At 42.5% G+C, this 22,273-nt stretch overlaps 1 protein-coding gene across 1 annotated transcript in view; it reads left to right on the forward strand.

Annotated features, from left to right (window-relative positions):
• Window positions 1-425: 425 nt before the first annotated feature.
• hspa12a (heat shock protein 12A) overlaps window positions 426-22,273 on the forward strand; it is a 50,147-nt gene continuing 28,299 nt past the window's right edge. Inside the window, exons 1-3 of the mRNA XM_083988470.1 lie at window positions 426-778; window positions 18,613-18,689; window positions 20,822-20,946. Coding sequence (XP_083844596.1) covers window positions 736-778; window positions 18,613-18,689; window positions 20,822-20,946 — 245 coding nt within the window. The 5' untranslated portion in view covers window positions 426-735. The remainder of the gene's footprint in view (window positions 779-18,612; window positions 18,690-20,821; window positions 20,947-22,273) is intronic.

Raw genomic sequence — 22,273 nt, forward strand, 5'->3', positions numbered from 1 at the left:
CAATGGTAGATCTGAGATTTGAATTCAGCTCTAAAGGTTAATGTAAAGATGTGAAATAAATTGATGTGTCATCTGGCTCTCCAGAGGCTGGAGCTATCCTCTTCACAACCCGGCTATTAAAGTGAGATGACTGTCATCATATCTGGTGACACTGTGCATTAGAAGTGAAGAATTATTCATCTAATTAACATAAAGCAGATGTCATGCAGATTACTCAGATGGTAATCTACGTGCAAATGACTTTACTGACATGAGTTAAAGTTATTGAGTTGTGTCAAACACACACAGAGGTGTGGTTTCATGTTAGTGCAGGGCTCAGCAGACCACAGATAGCCCTTGCAGAGCTGCAGACTGGGCAGCGGCAGGACCACCAGCCAGGACGGCCGTGACTGACTGTGATGGGAGGGGCGGACGGAGCAGCCGCCGCAGTAGCAGCAGCAGCAGTCTGGGGTCCAACAACATCTACGCTGCGTAGACTCACTGACCCCCCACTTCAAAAACCTCCGGACCCCAAATGATCGCGTGCTTTTTAAAAGCTGTTTCGTGAAACGGAAAGCGGCAGGGCGGAGTGAAGTTGACGGAAGTCACCGAACCAGCGGCAGCAGAAGGTGGTTTTTTCTTTTTTTTTGTTGTTGATGTTTTTCCCCTTTGGCCCGGTGCTCCCGGTAAACCAGGAAAATTGCTTGGTGTAGCTGTATCGGAGAGAAGGCTCGGGAAGAGGTGCAACAGCGGGACATGATGACTGAGAAACAGACGGCGGCAGATAAGATAATATCAGGTAAGATCAGTCTGGGACTTTTAAACACGGGATTTGTAGTTTTTATTATTATTAGCTTTTTATTTTTATTTTTAGAGGCGATTATCTGTGATGTGTTCATTAACGCGCTGGCGGGGCGCAGTTGTTGCCTTTTTAGTGCGGTCATCCGTGAGATGCCTTCAGGGACACTTTGGGAAGATCTGTCCGGTACGCGGTCAAGCAAAAGCTGCTGACACAAGATATCGTGTCATTAGAATCTGAAACACTCCCCAACACACACACTGATACACACACACACACACACACACACTGACACACACACACACACACACACACACACACACACACACACACACACACACACACTTAATTGAGCTGCAGTGCAGAGGCTGAAGCAGCTTTTACTCTGACAGCCGCAGTGCACACAGGACCTCGCCTACCCGGCCTGCACACAGCCGAGCCGTGCTCTGCACCAGCACCGTCACGGAACACGGTGATTTACTATGTGCTCGTGTTTGTTTGGCTGCTGCTGCTGCTGCTGCTGGTGGAGGGATCTGACGGTGCTTGTTCGGTAAAAGCTGCAGCGCATCCAGCTCGTTTTTTTTTTCGTCGTCTCCCTCATCGGTGCAGAGTTTGGTCACATGGTCCGTCCCACCGGAGTTGTGACTCAATGCAGCAAAAAAAAAAAAAAAAAAAAAGTCTGCACCAATGTCCTCAGGTAACGCAGTGTTTCGTCAGAACCGATATCAGTGACTGGTGGATGGTGCACTCACTCGGCTGCAGCAGCTCACATCACCGCCATCAACGGCTCTTTTCCAACGTTTTTAAACATGAAAGTTTCCCTTCATGTTGTAGCCTATATGCAGGACCGCGGTGATGTAAAGGTCACCTCAATGTGGATTTCTGCCGTTTCATTCTTGTCCGCTTGTTTCTAAGCACAAACATTCAGTCCTTTAGTATCTTAATGTTTACATTTTCCACAGATCATCACACTGTGTAGTTCGGTGTAGACTAATTAACTGGAGAAGTTTTGATTTGTAAAGATATTTCAACATTTATCATCAGAATAACCCTCTGCTGAGGGCGATAGTGAGCCATGGTGTTTAATAAAAGTGCTGCCGAGTGATTCTATGGTACCTGAGCTTTGTTTTAGTGTGTGACTTGAGATTTGTTGGTGCAGTTTTGAAGATCCAGGTTTAAATAAGCCAGAAAATACATGGAGTTTGGTTGGACTGAGTTTGTTGTCTAAGAAGTAGCCTAGAGGTACCGGGGCGAATCTTGGCCTTGCTCCAGCATTATGTAATACAACTGATGGACTGCCATAGAGACCCAGTGATGTCCTGCAGGGATGGGAGCTAAAATACCAGACTTTGTGAGATTCCTGAAGATAAAATGGCTGCTTGTGTTCTTCAAAGCTGAACTACTGACTTATTGGGAAAAAAAAAAAAAAAGTTTGATATTGCATGTGAGAAACTGCAAATAGATTTATTTTACTCACTGCTTCTAAAAACTCATTCTTTCCTTGTAGTATCTTTGTTTAACGTAAAAGGAAAAACGGAAAAGGATCGGTAATTGCAGGTTTGAACTCCTGATTCAGCTTCCTTGAGTGACTGTGATTGTTGCCAAGTGACACTGATGCAGCATCACTGTGCTGGGCTGCTCAGATTTAACTCCATTAACTTGTGGCAGGTTGTTGCAGGGTTGTGATAAATGACAACACTCGCTGCCAAATGCAGTATATTCTCAGGTTTAACGCTCGTCTTAACTGAGCGATGTGGCTGAGTGTCAGTGTCTAATATCATTTACTGTGGAATTCAGTAGCTTAATTTGTGTTTACCTTGTATTTCCCAGCCGCACTTTGAGGATATAAAACAACCCTTTGATCATGATCCGTTCAAGTTGATATGCTGGCTGTGCATGCCTAATTTCACTATCCACACAGTGAAGCCTAATCCTGAGTCTGTTGCTGTCACAGTTAACTTTTGATCAACACAGAACAGTTATTTTTTTGTGACAAAGGATCTCATGAACCTCTCAATCCTGCAGCACAGTGAAATGAGATGTTGGCTGCTTCTCTCACAAGCTATAAGGTGGTTGGTGGTGTGTCCTGCAGTTCCTAAATGAGTTCAGACTCAACATAGGCCCAGCCTTTTTTGACCAGCTTGTCCGGTCTCATTGTGTCCATGTCTTGATCAGCGAGTTCCTGGAACTAAAGTTGGTTATTGCTCAGGAGACGATGGTAATGGATGTTAAAAATCTTTTAGAGTTGCTTGTTGTTGAATGGTTAAGGTGGTTCAAAGTGCTGGGTGCTGTTTTTATCCACCAACCACTCTGTGCCTGAAGCAAAATCCTTTCCTAATTGTTTTCTGTACAGCAGCCATTTACTCCAGCTGCCCATAAAACAGCACATTAATGCTATTTTAAAGGGATATTTCAACATTTTGGCAAATTCGCCTATTGCCGTAATCCCTATTGTTTTAGGAGTAGGTTCATTACCTTTAATTGTCGGTGCAAGCTGTTTTTAGATCGGCGGGACAGAGACGTGAGCTCTGCACGGCGCGCTGTATTTCTGCCTTTCCTTTATCAAACTCATAAAATACACAATCCAACAACTCCCAAACGCTCTCATGGACAAGTTGTGACCTGCACATTCACCACACGATGAGATAATAATGGAACGCTACGAGACAGAGTTGTTTTAGAGGAAAATGCGTAGCTGGAAATAAATCCTAGACACGGCTGCTGGGTGGAGTGACTTCAAAAGTGCAAGTAGTTCTGAGTGTTTACTTCATATGTCGTAATGTTACATAATTATACGTTATTATTACATAGTGTGGTGAATGTGCAGGTCACAACTTGTCCACCAGAGTGTTTTGGAGTTGTTGGATTGTGTATTTAGTTTGATGAAGAAAACGTGGAAATACCATAAGCCTCTGTTGCATTAGCTGAGCAGCTCACGTCTCTGCCCCGCCGATCTAAAAACAGCTTGCACCGACAATTAAAGGTAATGAAATTATGGCAATAGGTGAATTTACCAAAATGTTGAACCATCCCTTTAAGTGGATAAGTGCTAAGTCTAAGACGTCCTGCATCTTACATTGGATGTGTTGCCCCACAACAGTCCGATGCTGCTGCCCCAGCAGACTGCAGCTCTGTCCCCTCTGGTAGATGACATCTGTATCCAGAGACCAGTCCAGTTTAATGTTCAGGTGCACATCTAGGTATTTATAAACATGCACTTCCTCAGTGTCCTTGCCTTGACTGTGTAACAGTTGAAGGTCCATGACCATCTTCTTGGCAGTTCATGTCTCTCCATTCACTGAAGGCCATTGTCAGATCCCTGTTCCTCTTCCTGCTTGTTCTTGATACAGATCACAATAGCTTTGTTATCTATTACTATTTCTGGATGTCGTAAGACTCAGAGTTGTAAATAAAGTCCAGTGTAAACAGAATGAACAGAAACAGAGTCAGATACTAGTCCCCTGTGGGGCCCCAGTGCTGCTCAACACTGTCCCTGAGACACAGTCACCCAGCTTTGTGTACTGTGGTTGTCTTCTCAGGAAATCCACAATCCACAAGGTTGATTGAATTGTTTCAAATGACTTGAAAAATGAAAGAACATAATCCTCATGTAATCACCTGGCTCATCCAAGTAAGAATGGGCCTAGTGTGGTATATAAAGGAAGGAAGAAGTATTGAGTGTATAAAAACGATTGGCACAAAGGTGGGATTTAATGTAAATTCCCTCCTATTTCTTTATTCATTTTTGTTCCTTGTGAAATGAAACAAAATTATGTTTATTTTAAAACACAAAATAATGGTTTGATTGTGTTGCATCACAATATTTGTTGATGCTGTATGTTTCTTCTTAGTGGAAGAGGAGGGAGACTGTACATTTGGTCACTACAAAGGAATGTTGGAGGGAAAATGGGAGCAGGAGGCCATGTTCAGTGTTGCGTCATGTCTCCGACACGAGCCATGTGGAGGTGGAGGTCTGTGGAGGAGTGGGAGTTACAGGATGTGGGAGGTGGTAGGCTACTCGCAGGCAGTCGGATAGAGGCCGAGAAAGAGGGAGGGGGAGGGGGACAGCACAAACATCTGTCCAAACTCTGAGGTATATCTCTCTGCAGTCTTTCCTCCTTTTCACTCATCAAAACTCTTGAAAACACTTTTCCACCACTCTGTCCAGGTTTTGATCTTGAAGCTTAGGTTTAATGACCTGAACACATGGAGCAAGTGGATTTAAACATCTGGAGTTCTGACCGCAGAGTGTCCTCTAAGTGGCACTGAACGTTTTCTCCTTAGTCTTCTTCACAAAGCTGCTGGGACCAGCTCTCTGAAAACTCCTCAATTTTTCATGGTTGAGCTCGCTTGCAGAAACTACAGCGATTGGTTAATGAAAGAATGATCTGTGCAGGTGAAAACACACAAACAGCATCCTGCAGTAATGATAATAATAAAAACTTCACTCAATAGATCTCTCATAGACTTAACCTAACTTGTAGGCCATGAGCCACAGTCTGTTATACCTGTCCCTGGTCAGTGCAGTGTAGCTGTGGTCACAGCTGTCGTTGGAGGTAGGGTGTGAGAAGAGCCATGCTCCCCCACCAGACGACATATCCAGATGAAATGTGATGCCTTTCACACAGCTGCCTCAGATCAGTGAGTCCTGTGTAGGTCCCGGCTGCTTTGCATCAACTGTATAGTCGGCGCTGAATGCAGTCTGTGTGACGATGGTGTGTGTATTCCTCTTTATAAATCCCTCTTCCAACCTCTTGTTGCGATGCAGTCATTTTTAAATGTGTTCCATCTATGAGAGCAGTCACACCAGGTAGACCAGAGCCATGAAGCTGCTTTATTTCTCTGTAGCATTGGTTAAGTTGTCTTGTAGGCAGGACCGTTGTATAGGGGAGAAAGGTGATGATAATTCTAGGGGCCCAGCGCCCAGTAGGGCCCACAAAAAACCCCAGTAGTCTAATCTTTGTATGACTGATTTATTCTGCATAAGACTGACTAATAGTCATAGTAATGCTGCATTAGCATCAAAACAAAGTAAATGAAAAATGATAATATATATGTAGTCTAATAAAAAAAGTAGAAAAGTCAGGGGACAGGGGCCCACTTTAGTATACTTTCAGGGGGCCCAGAATTCCTAGCAACGGCCCTGCTTGTACAGTAGGAGATGTTACTGCAACCCTCACAATCTCCACAACTATTACTTTACAATATAGTTGTATCATTGAAGTAATTCAACAGGCCTTTTTTCCCCTCACAAATTTAAAGGGATAGTTCAACATTTTTGGCAATTTGGCCTTTTTGCAATGTAACATTACGAGACCGAGTTGTTTTCGAAGCAAATGCGTAGCCAAAACTACATTCCAGACACTGGGGGGAGTGACTCACAAAGCGCAAGTAGTTCGGAGTATTTGCTTCATGTCTTGTAATGTTAGATAGTTATTTCATAGCGTGGTGAATGTGCAGGTCACAACTTCTCCACACAAGTGTTTTGGAGTTGTTGGATTGTGTATTTGATGGGTTTGATCTGAGGGAAAGACGAAAGTACAGCATACGCGACATTAGCTGAGCAGCTCACGTCTCTGCCCCGCCGATCTAAAAACAGCTTGCACCAACAATTAAAGGTAATGAGCTTACCCCTATGACTATAGGGATTATGGCAACAAGCAAATTTGCCAAAATGTTGAACTATCCCTTTAAGTGGTATTTATAATGCTGACTGGCTTTGTGAATTACTCTCAGACAGAAAAAGTAGAATTTCCTATGTTGGACTGATACAGCCATTATTTTTAGTTCATCCTAAATCACAGACTAAGGAGCACTGTTGCATTTTTAATTTTGGATAAAAAGTATATCATCATCAGAGAGAATGGGTAGAATCTTTCAACTGTAATGGCACTGATTTAAATGGTTTTATATCTGTATTGACAGCCTGGATGGACTATTGTGTGTCCTACACTCATATAGACAATGATGAACCTTCTCTTGTGCCATGTTCAAAGATATAACCTGCATGTCTTTCTACTGTGGAGGGAAAGTGGTGCACGCGTGAATATAGACACAGAGATAATGAAGCAGACAGTCGGGGCTGCAGCCATGACTCTGTGCTCCAGTGCTGTACAGAGACCACAGGATCCATGTGCATTATTAAAATAGTCTGCATCTTACAGTCTGAAATGGGAAAATGCATAATGCATCTCCAACCAGCGACACGTAAAGTTACTGAGACATAACTCCAACCATGTGCCTGTTATACAGTGGTATGAGGGAGAGGCCGTCTGACCGAGGAGAGACTGATTACAGCAGAGGACAGGGCAGCAGCCTCCTGATGTGTTGATAGTGAACCTGAAGCTACATCACAGGCTTTACAGCTGCATGTTATCTTGGACAGACATGTGAAGCTCCTTTGCTCGACTATGAACACCTCACTGCTGAATAATTTATCGGCTGTTTAAAAATGCACAAATCTCCAGAAGAGCCTGGCTGCAGAATCAGATTTGAAACATGGACGCACAACATGAGGCACAGCAAATGCCAAAAAATCTGTATACCTGCTGCCACTATCATCACTATCACCTGTTAAAGATAGTGAAGGGCTAGTGTTAAAGGCAGCTGGACCTTCTTTCAGCTCTTGAAGATGTTTCTTAATTGACTACATGACCTGGATGACAGAGAACACAAGAAAACATGTCTGAAGAACTGTTTTCTTGTTAGCAGCCAGGAATGAGGTAGTAATCCAGATGTGTCAAAGATTACTACAACAATTACTACTACGACAATGTGTTGAAGTGAATATCAGCACAATAGTGATCTATTTTTGTCTAGTCTGGTTGAAGAGAATTGTTCTCAGTAATAGGGCTCTGTTCTAGTTGAGCTTTGCTTGTTATCGGTTTTTCCATAGCAGACAGCAGGAAGGAAAACCATTGTTCAGCGGAGCGTTAAGGCATTTCCTCAGTGGGACTAAAACGCTCTCCCCTCTGCAGGAACCATTTTCATTCTGTCTTTGTGTCAGGCATCTGTGCTCATTGTTTTATACAAAACTCCTTGTTTCTTTGTTGAAATGAGAATCTGGCAAATTAGATGGAGAAATTTGATGACAGTTTTAAGGTTGTTGGCAGGAGCGATGAGGAAAGAGCTCATTTAAAAAGATCTGTGTAAATAAGTACCTCCTTTTGATTGCACTGTTCACCCCCCTCTGGGATCACCGGCAGTGATAAATCTTGATTAGTCAAACAGACGTGTCATGAACTTACATCAAGGCACAGCAAGTACCAACATCTTACCACTCCATTTATGTTGACCAGGACAACCAGGTCCTGAGAATTTATCAAAGAGGCCATTCAGAAGGAACTGGGACCACCTGGTGCTGACCCCAGCAGCATCATTGACTCTCCATCTGTAAATCAACTTGTAATTAACGTTGAACAAAATCAACAACCCATGATGTCCGACAGGGGACATGTCTCTCCCTCCCCGAGGCTCGTAAACCCCAGTATAACATTGTAGATATATGTAAAACATAAATAATGGGTTAGAACTATGCACCTGAAGTGCTTGTGAAAACTATGTATGCAAACCAATGGCTTTTGGGATTAGGGTAAGGGTTAGATGAACAGATGTTTCTGTTATATTTTCTGTTCTTTACTGAACCTCCACAAAAACACTCCACATACATTTCCTCTTCCCATCCACACGATGAACATAGTTTCCAACTCCTAAAACATTTGGACTTTTGGAAACTCTGCTGGACCCATTGTAGTTCAAAGTTTTTGGAGTTGCGTTGTAGTCTGCACAATAGAAATTAGGACCTTTAGAAATGATGATGTACTGTAGACACCCAAGGTCGCTCCCCGATTGGCTCCCATCAGCCTTGACCAGCCATGAATACAACATGATTATGAAATACAATGGCTACTGACCTTGTTGTCTTTGCTACCCCATATGCAGATGTAATGTATGTGCATTTTGCAGTAACATATATGAAATATTTGAACATATTTAATTTGTGTTAAAATGACAGAATATAAGAATATAATATAACGTATGGGATTCATGGTAACACATTAGGACATGGAATGTCACCTGTCTGATAGGAAAGAAGCATGAACTGGTGTGGGAGGTGGGCTGGCCTCTATGCACAGTATCTTACACCTGCAGACTATTCACCTTTTGGCTACAGTCAGTCAACCTGGGTAGTAGAAGTGAATGAAGTGGGTTTTAGTTTTGTATGTTGTCACCTTTTTCACTACTCCAGAGTTTGTAGGTCTGTGGAACAATGCTCCTGGAGCAGGGCTGGACTCTCCATTTCTGGAGTTGCCCAGGGTGGCAGGCACTGGTTGGGTAGTGTGGAGACTTAGAAACACTGTGATGTTGGAGTCCTCCCACCTCCCTCCTCCGGAACAAGACGGTCGTCTCCAGTTGGCTAAGGGTCACAGAGGAAGGTGACTTTTGTGTGTACTTGTGCACCAAACAATTGGCTTTGTTCTAGGACTTTTGTGCTAGTTGTAGTTAGACCAAACAATCATAAGGTATGTCATCATTGTACTTTGTACCAGAGCACTGTAGGTCAATGATCAACTTTGTGAGTCGGGAGCTCAGACATCCGGAGAGAGCTCAGAGTAGAACTCGTGGAGATGAGCCAGTTGAGGTGGTTTGGGTATCTAATAAGGATCTCCCTGGGGCGCCTCCTTTTGGAGGTCTTCCAGGGATGTCCAACAGGGAGGAGGCCCTGGAGCAGGCTCAGAATTTGCGGAAGGGATTATGTCTTCTTTCTGGCCTGGGAATGCTTTGGGATTCCCAGGTGATTACTGTGGAGGCCGTTGAGCAAACCCATTGGGAGCCTTTATAGGATGAGGTACACTGTGGTCATAGAGGTTGTACATGGTCAGCAACAATACTCAGGTAGGCTGTGCCATTTAAACAATGCTTTATTGGTACATAGGGCCCCAAACAGTGCCAAGAAAATATTCCCCACATCATTACACCAGCAGCAGCCTGATCAGTTGATACAAGTTAGGATGGTTCCATGGTTTCATGTCGTTTTTGACCCATCCCCTCAAACGATGCAGCAGAAATTGAGACAGTTTTCCAATCTTCCAGCCCATCATGTAAATTGAAACCTCAGATTCTGGCTCTTCGTTGACAGGAATGGCCCCTTGTATGGTCTTGTTGTGTGCTCAGAGATGCTCCTCTGCCTATACATCCACTCAAAGTTGACATACATGGTGAAATCACTCTTGATAAAGGGACATATGCTGGACATTATATTGCATTTATTTATGATACCAGTTGTTCATGAGATGAATGTTGCATTCAAGGCTAACTGGTTCTGCTGTTCCTCATTCAGAGAGAGATTTACAACTGATCAGTTGCAGAGTAGTCCATGTCTGTTTTCAGGTTTGTCAATATGAAGGACGATTGTCCATTCTGATACACAGCACTGGATGGAATTTCCATTAACTGTAGTTAAATTATAGTCTGCTGTGTGAGGCTGGTGCCATCCACCTATGATGTGTTGAATATTTTATAACAGGTAAGTGGTTACTGATAGACTGTGAATGTCCCAGAGGCTTTATCCACCATAACAATGGTGAGGAATGTTTGCTGTGTAAATGATTATAAAGCCACTGAGTGTCTGCAGCTAGCAGCAGCCTCATTCTAAAATACATTGGCATCCATCCTCAAAATCCCACATCACTGTATATTATTGTGTGTGTTTGTGCAGATCTGTGCAAGCTTCAGTTTTGAGTCAGTGTGTGTGCGTGAGTGTGTGTGTGTGCGGTGGCTTCAGCTATTGTCATGCTGTTTCTCTGTGTGCCTGGGCTAACGGCCAAGTGGATGCAGTGGCCTGTGGAGAGGGGTGGGTCTCTCTCTCTGCATGGTCTGAATGAATAGAAGCTCAGATGGGGAGAAGAAAACAGCACATTCTCCTCCGCCTCATGAATGTGGCTCTTTGATAGTTGATTTTTTTGTTTGTGCCTCTGAGTTTTTCTGCAGTGAATTTAATGAGGCCCCTCCTCTGATACTGTAGGTAACAGTCTATCTCTGTGTCTTAGACACCACTGTGTTCAGACACAGACTGCCACTGTCAGTCAAGACATCCCATAATCCTTTGAAGGTTTAATAATTTATGAACATGTTTAAAACATTTAAAATAGATACAGTTCAGAGTAATTATAGAAAAACTGACTGCAGCGTTTTATGTCTTACATCTTTCTATCATTTCCATATTGTCCCTTTTTTGTTTTTACTGTGTGTGGTGTGTTATGCTCGCCACAAAACCAAACAAACATTTTTAATTTATAATTCTGTTTGTTGACAAATCTGGACTAATGATCAGAAAGTTGAAACATGGAGTATCTGGTCCCTGTTTCCCTCATTAACATCTCTATCACCAAAGCAGCTCATTAAAAGTATAAGAGACCAAATCCATCATTCAATACTGACTCAGTAACCACAGACTTCTGCATGTCTTCTACATCTTATCTTAGATCTTCTCTGGTCTCACACTTCCATGTTCATCCATGTGCAGTCCACATGTGTGGCACATTATGGGCTGCACGTGTATGAGCACATCTGTATATCTGAGGCAGGTGTTTGTAATCTCAATGTTAAAACGTCTCTTTTCTGTCTTTATGCAATATACACAGTTACTCAGTGAACCACATCAGATTTAAAGATGTCACATGTAAGCAGTTGACATGAAATCTTCAATCAGAATGATGTGGATCAGGATGAAAATAAGTCTGCATGTAGTGGTGTTAAAACCTGTGTTTTCTCCTCAGCCTCAGTCAGACTGACCTGAGTTCAGCAGATCTGAGGACCAAATAATGTACTAGAAAGTGTAAGAATTGGCAAATTTATTCATGTAAGTCTGTTGAACAATGCGTGACTGTGGCTCATGCCTTTGGGTAACTGGCGTTTGGGGAATAAATGGAATGTGAGGCCAACAGGAAGTCAGTGCTGTCTACACATCCCTCTCAGCTGCAGAGTAAACACTGTGATGACAACGTGAGTGGAGCAGACCATTCAAAGAAATGCAACATTTCCTGTTTAATATACTCATCAGTCTCTTCTATGTGGATGGTGTCAGGACCCTGGTTCCCCCTCCCACTACACCCATTCAAGCTCTTAAATATAGTTTTCTTATGATGGGAAAACAAGTGACTTTCCTTAAAGGAGACATATTCTGCCCCTTTTCCACAAATTAAAATAGTTCCCAGGTGTCTTAAAGACATGTCTGTGACATGCTTCGGTCAAAATACCCCAAGGATCAAACATCACAGCTCTTTTCATTCTCTCAAAACAGCCCTGTTCAGAACGGCTGGTTTCAGTGCCTGTCCCTTTAAATGCAAATGAACCACTGCTTGCCCCGCCCCTTCTGCTGGTACCAGTACAGGTAGGGTTATGCAAATCCAAAAACTAGTTACATCACTGGAAGACAACTGAGGGAGCAGCTCATAAACCACATGGATTTGAATCTCGGGAGCCTGAAAATTACAGATTTCTTTTGTAAATTCTCGCATTTTGGGGACCTGAAGGCAAAACAAACACCTAAATATATGTTAAAGACCCACTCCCGTGAAAATCTTGTTTTTTGAGCTTTTCACATGTTCCTGTGGCATTTTTCTAGAGGACATATCAGCAGAAAAGGAAGTGCAAAATTGCATTTCTGAGTTTTTCTGCCTTCAAACTGCTGTGAACCAATGGCAGACTCAAACTGGCAGTTTCAGGGAGACTGGAGTTGAGGGTGTCACAGCTCCAGGGGAGGGCACTAGTGCTACAAGCTCCCGCCCCGCTCTGCATCTGGCTCAGAGGTGAAAGTGTTCACAGCTCGGTGTAACTGTCATGGTATAGCAAGTATAGCTCACCTGGTAGAGCAGCTTGCACTGTAAGCAAGGACTATGTTCCAGTCTGGGATCGAATCCCAGTGTGGAGTTTTACGCTAAACACGCTGAATCTGTAATTGTACAATGTCCAGCTGTCAGCAACCGGGGGGTGGGGTGCGAGGAGGTGGCTGGCGGGTGCAAAACAGCGCAGTCTCCGCCCACCCCCCAGAGGTGCATTGCTAATGTGCATGGCTAATGAGCTGGTTTTAAAATGGCCGAAAAGGGTCGCGGGAGTGGGACTTCAAAAAGTGATATTTCCATAATTTATCCCCTTTATAATGATATAATGAATTTCCAAATGAGAAGCTAACACTGTCACGCTAACTTGTGCTCCCACCACACACTGACTGAGCATTCATATGTGTTTGTGTTGAAAAAATTGGTCGGGAACTCGGACTATATGACTGGCCCCCCAAAAACCATCTGGAGTATGGTATGGTTCACACAGTTTTCTGATGTTACAGTCTAAATGCTCCACACAGATCAGTTACAGACTCTCTGATGATGAGCACCAACCACAGAATGTGTCAGAAAACACAAGTGGCATTACTGCTGTTCAGCTTGCATTGTATTCAGTTGTTTTTCTAGAACTGCTCATTGAGTCCTAAATGTTGGATTCTTTCTTGTAGCTAGGAACTACTTTATTCTTGTTCTTGTTGTGGACTGTGGACTGAACTGGACCTTGATTTGCATATGAAGACTGGAGGTGGATGTGGAGGGGGCTCTACCATGAGTTGCAAGCGAGGGGAGAACGTGTGGCTGAGACTGACTGGTTGAGATTGTGCTGAGATATGATTGGTTGCCCGAAACACTTGCTATACTTGTAGTCTTTTGATAATATAGCATTTTGTTCACAGTTCCTTCAGCTTTTTTCTCTCTGATCAGACTTTTGCTCTCACTGTGGGATTTGTGGTGAAGCCGCCAGCGCTCTCTTTCTCTCTTTCCCCCTCTCTCTCTCACTTGGGTTTTTCTAACACGTGTCCTCATTGGCTGTCGTTCAGTACGACAAGTGTTTGATCTGGTTCCCGCCGACATGATGGGAAACAACAAAACTGAATGAGCAGCAGTGATGAGGGGACCATTATGGGCTGTGTGGCCTGGTCAACTGCGCCTCTTTCCCTTTTGTTTCTCTTACTCCCTTTACCGATCTCTCTCTCTCTCTCTTTCTTCCTATGTTGCTGTGATGTTTAATTTTTTCCTACCGGAGCTCAGTGTGTTGTAGCCTAGAAGTCCTGGACTCAAGAACTCATGTCAAAGATGACTCTAAATACTGATAATAGCGTTTTAACACGTTTGCCTGTTGTGAAATGTTTGAATAGTGACCTGGTCAGAATCTGTATGCACTCTTGGGGTTCATGCTTCCATGAAGAAAGCTGTGTTGAATACAGCCTTTCAAAAATAACTGCATACAAAAAATAAGGTCACTGATAGACTGGCTACTCATGTTCATGGTCTGATAATTCATAGTCAAATAACTGACTGTAGAAGAATAACTTTTATTTTAGGTGCTGCTCATAGATTAGTCAGACTCGGCTTGTTAACATGTTACTGAACAGCCAAGTCTGAAACTTAAAGGGGAACTATGGAAGTCTGGTCTCTCCTCCTCTGTGTCTCTAACCCTCCTCTCAGCCATGTGCATTTGTTCTGAATGCTGCTCTCTGATTGGTCCATCACTGCGTTCTACGGTCTGTTATATCTGTATTATGCCCGTCGTCAAGTATAACAGACCGTTGCTAGGGACACCACTCTGATCAGTGCAGCACAGAAAAGAGAAACTATGCAGGATATTTACCTTATGTTTCATTTTTACCGTCATTAAACAGCTTCGGACTATTAGTGATGTTAGATAAATGACTTGTAACTTGTTACAGGGAGAGTGGAGGCTCCTTCCACATCCTGGCTGGAAACCAAACCTGCGATCAGAGCCTCTGAACCGGTGTCACAGCTCTCCTCTTGTCTCGGTGCCACCAACACACAAACGCACCCCGTAATCTCTTGTTTATGACAGATACGACTACACACAATACACACATCGCAACATGTGTATGGTGATCCATCAATCCACAGATTGATTATCAAAGGCTTCAAATGCACGACCAGGAGGCTCAGCAAAACAGCAGATGTGACCAGTCTTGCACATTCGCTAAATGATGCAATTGAAAATCGATGAAAGTCGTATTTTGATCAACATTATGTTTCAAATTAATTATTTTACTCGTAAACTGTGTAATAAGCTCCATACAACCTGTCGGGGTTTATTTCTCCATAACAACCTCAGAACTATACATTATCCCTTACTTATCATAGCCTATACGTTACCATGTGTATGCTTGTGTAGTCTTATCTGTCATAAACAAGAGATTACGGGTTACGAGGTGCGTTTGTGTGGTGGTGCTGCAGAGACGAGAGCTGGGACACTGGGTCGGAGGCTCTGATCTTACAAGGTTGGTTTTCAGCCAAGAGACTTTAGGTGGAAGGTGGAGAGCCTCCATTCTCCCTGGAACTAGTTACAAGTCATTGATTGATTTAACCACAGTATTACTCCAAAGCTGTTTAATGTAAAAATGTAGCATAGTTGAGATGAAAATCTTGCATAGTTCCACTTTAAATTGAGCACCCTTGCAAGAAATTTACATTGACCAGATCAGCAAATCAATTCTCCCCTTCTGGAAAACTCTCAAAATAATGAGTTGAACTGGAACTTTGTTGTGACTTCTATTGTAACAAACTCATAACTAGGGTTGCAAAGGGGTGGAAAATGTCCAGTAAATTTCTGTTAAATTTCCAGAAACTTTCCATGGGAAGTTAAGCTGGGGAATTTGGGAAATATTCCAAATTGGAAACTTCCCATGGGAATTATGGGAATTTATAGGAATTATTGGGAATTTATGGGAATTAACTGGAAATTGGGGGTAATTTAAACAAACTGTATCATATCCAAACATAAATGTAAATTTTGTTTTGTCATAAGCAGACATCCATGCAAAATAATATAATTAAAAAACATGACATTTCAACAGATTTATTTGTGAGTAGAACTTTATCAAGTTTAAATTCTTGTATGAACAATCAATTATGTTACTGAACAACAAAAACATGAATGTTGAGTAAAATATTACTAATTATTTTTTAAGGGCCAACCAAATTTCGGATTTATTCCCGTTTATTTCCATATATTCCTGTTAATTCCCATATATTCCCGTTAATTCCCATGGAAAGTGTCCAACTTTGAAAATTCCCGGAATTTTGCACCCCTACTCATAACCTGATGAGTTAATCATTATCACCATCATCTACTTGGTTCTTAAAAGACGGTAGGGGCCATGCTGTGTCTCTGTGTCTTGTTGAGGAATTTCAGGTGAATCCCACAGCTTTCCATAACTGACTGAAATGCATGTGACATACAGTAAATGAGCTGCAGCATAAGCAGCGTACACAGTATTGATTTGTATAAGTTCATCCCTGTCTCTCTCTGTGCTTTCTGTATGGAGTTGAAAGTCGTCGTTCACCGCACATTGCTGCCTGTTCAGAGAGCAGATAAAAATGGCTTACCCAAAGCGCAGTAATACAGCACTTGAGATACTATTTACAACAAGAGCAATCACTTTACTTCTGTAATCGTGATTTGATTTTTATGGCCATTGTGGGGAATAAAAAGTCAAGGTTGTAAAGGTGATTTTGAGAGTGGGCTACTGGGGCCGTGGAAAGACGGGCTGCATGGTGGTGAGATGAGGTCTAGCCACAGGTGGTCTGTAATTCTGCACCGTAATTGCCTGGCAAAGTGTATTATGGGTCTTCAGACCACTCATCCACTCCGTAGGGGTGGACGAGAAAAAAGGATGAGTGAAGCGGAAAAATAGGATGGATAACATGATGTCCCGTCGCGAGACAATTCTGCCAGACACTTAAAATACGTCGAGGGAGTATTATTATTGTGTGGATTCAAAGAAGGCTCTCTCTGAACACTATTCAGCCAGACTAATGAAAATGATGGTGGCAAATGGAGCGATAATCTCCAATTCAATTCAAGTGTTATTGTGGTTTAAAGACAGGTGTGACAGATGTTTTCTGCTGTTTGAATTGAGTGGACATCGTCAGTCTGCAGCTTTTCAACAGGAGAGGAGAGGAGGCGTTTTTACCGGCTGCCTCTTCTTCCCCAGAGCTCAGGGACAGAACCTCTGGAGTCGTTTAGCGTCCAGGGTCCAGTTCTAGGTCACACACCCACAATAGCTCCAAAGTGTTGTCGCTCTCTTTTAGATACCATCCAGAAAGCTCATGATAAAAACCTCCGCTCAGCTTCAGGGAGCAAACTGAGGCTCAGGAACGTGTCCAGCCACTTGATCGATCAGCTTCCTTCACAGCCGGCATCTATTTTCAGAACTGATTGAATCGTTTTTTAAACTAAAAGGTCACATGTTCCCTGGTTTCAGCCAATATTAGTAATAAAATTTATATTTTGGGGGGTTTTGGTTAAATAAAGACGAGATGAAGATATCACTTTGACTTTGAACTTTGAATTTGTGAATGTTGTGAGTATAGGAAAGTACTGTACAACTAGATAAGAGTTCAATCTATTAGCCAGATGTTTCTCAAACATCAACAGTAACTAGAGCTGGTCATCCAGCTACACTTGCTCCTTATACAACATGAGTAATGGTCACTTACTGCTTTGCTTCTTCTCAGTAGAGAAACGTGTTATATGAACTGTTGATTAAAGTAGGCTAACACAACAAATGGACTTGCAGAAACTCACTGTGAAATGAAAGCTTTATGAACATTTCTGGAGTTGGAATCCTCCATTAACCAGTAACCCATATTAACCACATACCTAAACCACCTCAAGATGAAGGAGCAGCAGCTCTATCCCTCTGTAGATCTGAGCTCCTCACTCTTTAGTCTTTTACAGACACAGGTTTTTGACTCCATTTATTCTCCTCTCATCTCGACTACTGCAACATCCTCTTCATTTGGGTCAACCAAAAATCTATGAATCAGCTCCAACTCTTTCAATGAGACCCAGAGAAGTAAAGTAACCTCAGTGCACTGGCTCCCAGTATGTTCTGTAGCTCTCCATGGCCTCTTAGTTGCATCCAAACCAGTTTGTAGTGCAAGGTCACGGGACAGAGGTCTGACAGAGTGATCTCAGAATCAATTTGTTAAAAACTCTTCTTAAAAAACCTTCTATCAAAGAGCTATCTTAACTTCATTGACTGTCTACATGATATGCTAAAACACGGTCATTACCATAGCTTTGTCTTAATGACCTGTGGTGATTGATATTTATAGATTAACTGGCCATTAACTCTAATGTCTTGTATTGTACTGTGTCCTTAGGTTGTCCTTGTATTATAATAGCTTTAATAAAAGCGGAACAAGTATGCTACATTTTTACCTTAATTTAACAGCTTTGGACTAATTATGATGGTTTAATAAATGTCCTAACTTGTTATGAGGGAGAATGCCTTCCACATGCCTGTCACTTATTGCTTCTTTTGACTGAAAAACAACTTTGCCAGATCGGGGCTGCCGTCCCGGTGTCCCTGTTCTTGTCTCTGCACACCGCGACATAAACGCGCCCCATAAGCCGTAATCTCTTGTTTATGACCGATAAGACTACACAAACACGTTGTAACATTGTATATAATATATACCGTTATCTACCACTCTATTGATTGCTTTCTTGCCGGCTTTCTTGTAAACAAATGCACATGGCCGGGAGGAGGGTTGGCAAAACAGTGGAAAAGCAACCAGACTTACATAGTTCCTCTTTAAATTGCATATATATACAGTATAAAAATTAACATGTCATTGACTAAACTTTGGTGACTACTTGGTTTTGTTTGCACTACACAGCATGTTCATTGTGTTGGACCTAACCTCAGCCTACACACACCAGAATCAAAGCCAGTGAGTGATGCTGAACTGAACGTGTTTTTGTTTCTTCCTCTACAGATTCGATGGCAAATCCTTCTCCAGCAAAGAGCATGGGTGACCCTGGGATCACTCCACTGTCTCCTTCACACATTCAGGTGAGTCAGCTCTCTCATTTCTGTGCTATTGTTAGTCTGTGGCTGTTCTGTCTTTCATTGGGTACAGGACGTGTTTGATCCTCTGTCGGGGGAGAATTCTCTAGTTTTTAACGGTAGTCATTTCTCTCTCTAGTTAGTGATGGACTGTGTCACTACTTCCAGGTATTATATTTTATCTACAGCAGAGTCAGTTCTTCTCCCTCTGTAGTGTGATGAAGCAGAGCCAGGCTGCTCACTGTTTATACGTCTGCTCCTAGTTTCCTCTTCCTCTCTCTTGTAGATATGACCTCAGTGTTTGTTCCTGTGTGTGTTGGACACACGCACACACACAATTAATCAGATTTTATTTTCTATTATCATTTTCAGTTCAGTAAATTTGTTGTGTCAGTAAGTCATCATGTTAAGTAATTGTAATCTGAATATTGATCATTTTTTGCTCTAATTGAGCAGCTCTATGATCTCGTTGGATTTTTCTCTTTATGCTTGCTTTTGTGTTCATACCTGGAAAATTTTCCAAATGAGCGGATTGGAAACAGAGTCCATTAAACATACAAAAAAGCCAGAACTTCCTATTATTCATCATTAGCGGAGGAAAACAAGAACAAGGCCAGGATTCTGTTCAGCATCACAAACAGAGTGACAGACAGTCAGCTTTGTTCCTTTGACCGTCAGTAACAGTGATTTAAAGAGCCTTTCAGTTCTGGTTCTGGAGACAGCCATTACATTTAATCAGGCTTAAAACTGTCCTGTGTAATACGGCTTATAGTTAATGCATTATGTCAGTCCCCACAGATATAAGACAAGGATATTTGTGTGAGAGAGATAATAATAATGATTGGTCAAATGATAAAAATAGGAATAATAGCCTACATTTACTAGTTCTTAACAGGGACTTTTGATTCAAGAGATGCTCATGGGGCATAGTTTAGCTCAGTTGGTAGAGGAGGCGCCCCATATGCAGAGGATATAGTCCTCGCTGCAGCCGGCCCTGTATCGAATCTCGACTCAGGCAGCCCTTTGCTGCATGTCATTCCCCCTCTCTCTGCTTCCCATTTCCTGTCTCTCTCTCGACTGTGCTGTCAATTAAAGGGATACGCCAACATTTTTCTTTCGTGTCTTGCCTCACTCCCGAGTCCATGACAAGCAGATAGACACCATCCTTTCGACTGTGCGGGCAGTAACAAGGGAGAGCCCGTATCGCCTGTAATTAGCTTAGCTCAAACGCTGGAAGTGCATAGGTAGTGTTAGCCTGCCTCCTACCTAAAGTCATCAGCAACAGAAACCGTCTTAGAGCTGACAAAACTCTCCGGTAAGGCATCTTGAGCGGTCAAATGCCGGTAACGGGACGATATCGGTCAAAACGGAGGGTTCAAGCAAAGACGGTTTATTTTGGTTCAAGCTAGCTACATCGAGGGTAGGTTAGCTTCCTATTTCAAAGTAAAAGCACAAATTCTATCCTCATGGTTTTCTGTATGTAAAGTGCGTTGGTCACAACAGCTAGCTTGAGTAGCGCCAAATTCGTCCGAACAAAATTGTAAACAGCTGGTATTTAGACAAATTAGCGACACACTGCTGATCTAAACAGCTACTTTCTCGCCTAAAAATGTTTGAAATGTCGATAAAGTGATATATTTACAGAGTTTAGAGCTAAAATGAAATCAGCTTCTGACTGCTGATTTTGGCTCAGGTAGGAGGCAGGCTAACACTACCTATACACTTCCAGTGTTTGAGCTAAGCTAATTAGCGGTGCGCCAGCTCTCCCTTGTTACTGCATGCACAGTCGAAAGGATGGTGTCTATCTGCTTGTCATGGACTCGGGAGTGAGGCAAGACACGAAAAAAAAATGTTGGCGTATCCCTTTGAAGGCGAAAAAAGCCCCAAAAATATAGCTACACAAAAAAAGAGATGCTGGGAGTGTTCTATAATGAAAAAAATAAAGAGCACCATGAAATAAATTCGGAGAATACATTTTAAAAAAAGAAAAGAAAAAAGCTTCTGTGCCTGTTTTCATGTGTTTGTGGAAAAACCTGACAGTAGAAGATCTGAGAGCCTGTGACAGATTATAAAACAGAGAATCTGCTATCTGATCTCATGTTCCGATCCTGTCAAACTGTGTCCTCTGTCCGTAGCAGACTGACACAGACCAGGTGGAGACACAGCCGTCTTTCGTGGTGGTGGTTGCCATTGACTTTGGCACGACATCCAGCGGTTATGCGTACGCCTTCACCAAGGAGCCGGAGTGTATCCACACCATGAGGTGAGCCGGGATGAGGGACGACACTGACAGATAGCCACTCACTTTCTCTTCACTGTTTTGTGTGTGTGCTCCTTAACTGCATGTGATGATGTCACTCCTTGCAGTTGTGTGTGTCCTCAGTCTGAACAGAAAGACAAACTCCACTGGCAGTAGAAATGGCTCAATCAGCTTAATGCCAGTAAATGAATAAAACAAACAGGATTATTGCTTTGAGTCATTTGTTGCTTTGTCAGATGATTTCCTTTGCATGTTGATGACTGTATGACTCTATAATGACTTTGCGGTGCCAGCTTAATACATTTCATGTCCCACTACTGACACTAATCCATTATCTGCTGAGGTGTTGAGAGCAGCACTTGAGCCTCTACAGTGTGAAATTCTTCTTTGTGCTCTTGGTCGACATTTTTGTGAATTGAATTTAGCACAAACGGAGAGCAGCGGGCCCTGCCAGGCAGCCTGCTGGTGTGGGCGTCATTTATGCACCACCATGGAAAGGTGCAACAAAACATCAAAGGTGTATTGTGGGTGTTGCACTGTGCTTCCAGTTTCTGGATAGTGCATGCCCAGCAGGAGTCAGCCAACTTGTCACCATAGGAACAGAAGTTACATAACCTTAAAAATGAGCCATAAGCCTCAATTGCCTTCAGGCGCATGTCATGACAGTGCTCCAGGACTTAAACAATCAGCACTACACCTCTTATGAGATAAATATGAATTATATCCCAAACAACCTTTAAGGATTTTTTTTAAAATTGAGGATCAATTTAAAATTGATTCATGAGATATTTTTGAAATGATCATGTGTTTCTTTATGTGTTGGGGTCAATTATTGTCAGTTCTTCTCTGACATTTTACATTTTTCTTATATAAAAAGAGATTTGGAGATCATGTTGATATTATTCAAAATCAGTGATGGGAATAACGACAGTTAAAAATAACGGCATTACTAACGGTGCTACTTTTTTTAGTAACGAGTAATCAAAAGTTACTGTTTTCCCCGTTACACCACTGTTATGACAATAACATTTACAAGAGTTACTTGACTCAAGAAGTCCCATCAGAAAACAATACACCCATTTAAGTCTAGGACATTATACTGTATACACATTATTTTCAGTTCATCAACTGGTCGGAAAAAGCCGTTTATCTGGAACTAACCAACTCACTAGTACTCACTCAGTGCAGGCTACATGACGCACCGTATCACTCCGCCTATCAGCTGTTTAGATCAGCGGCGTGTGGAAGAGGCGTAGTGGTACAGTGCGTCGTGGAGCCTGTCTGTGTGGATGAATACTGAGTGAGTTGGTTTGTGCAGTAGTTAGATAAA

The sequence above is a fragment of the Trachurus trachurus genome, assembly GCF_905171665.1.
Source record: "Trachurus trachurus genome assembly, chromosome: 15".
In the NCBI taxonomy this organism is placed as follows: Eukaryota; Metazoa; Chordata; class Actinopteri; order Carangiformes; family Carangidae; genus Trachurus; species Trachurus trachurus.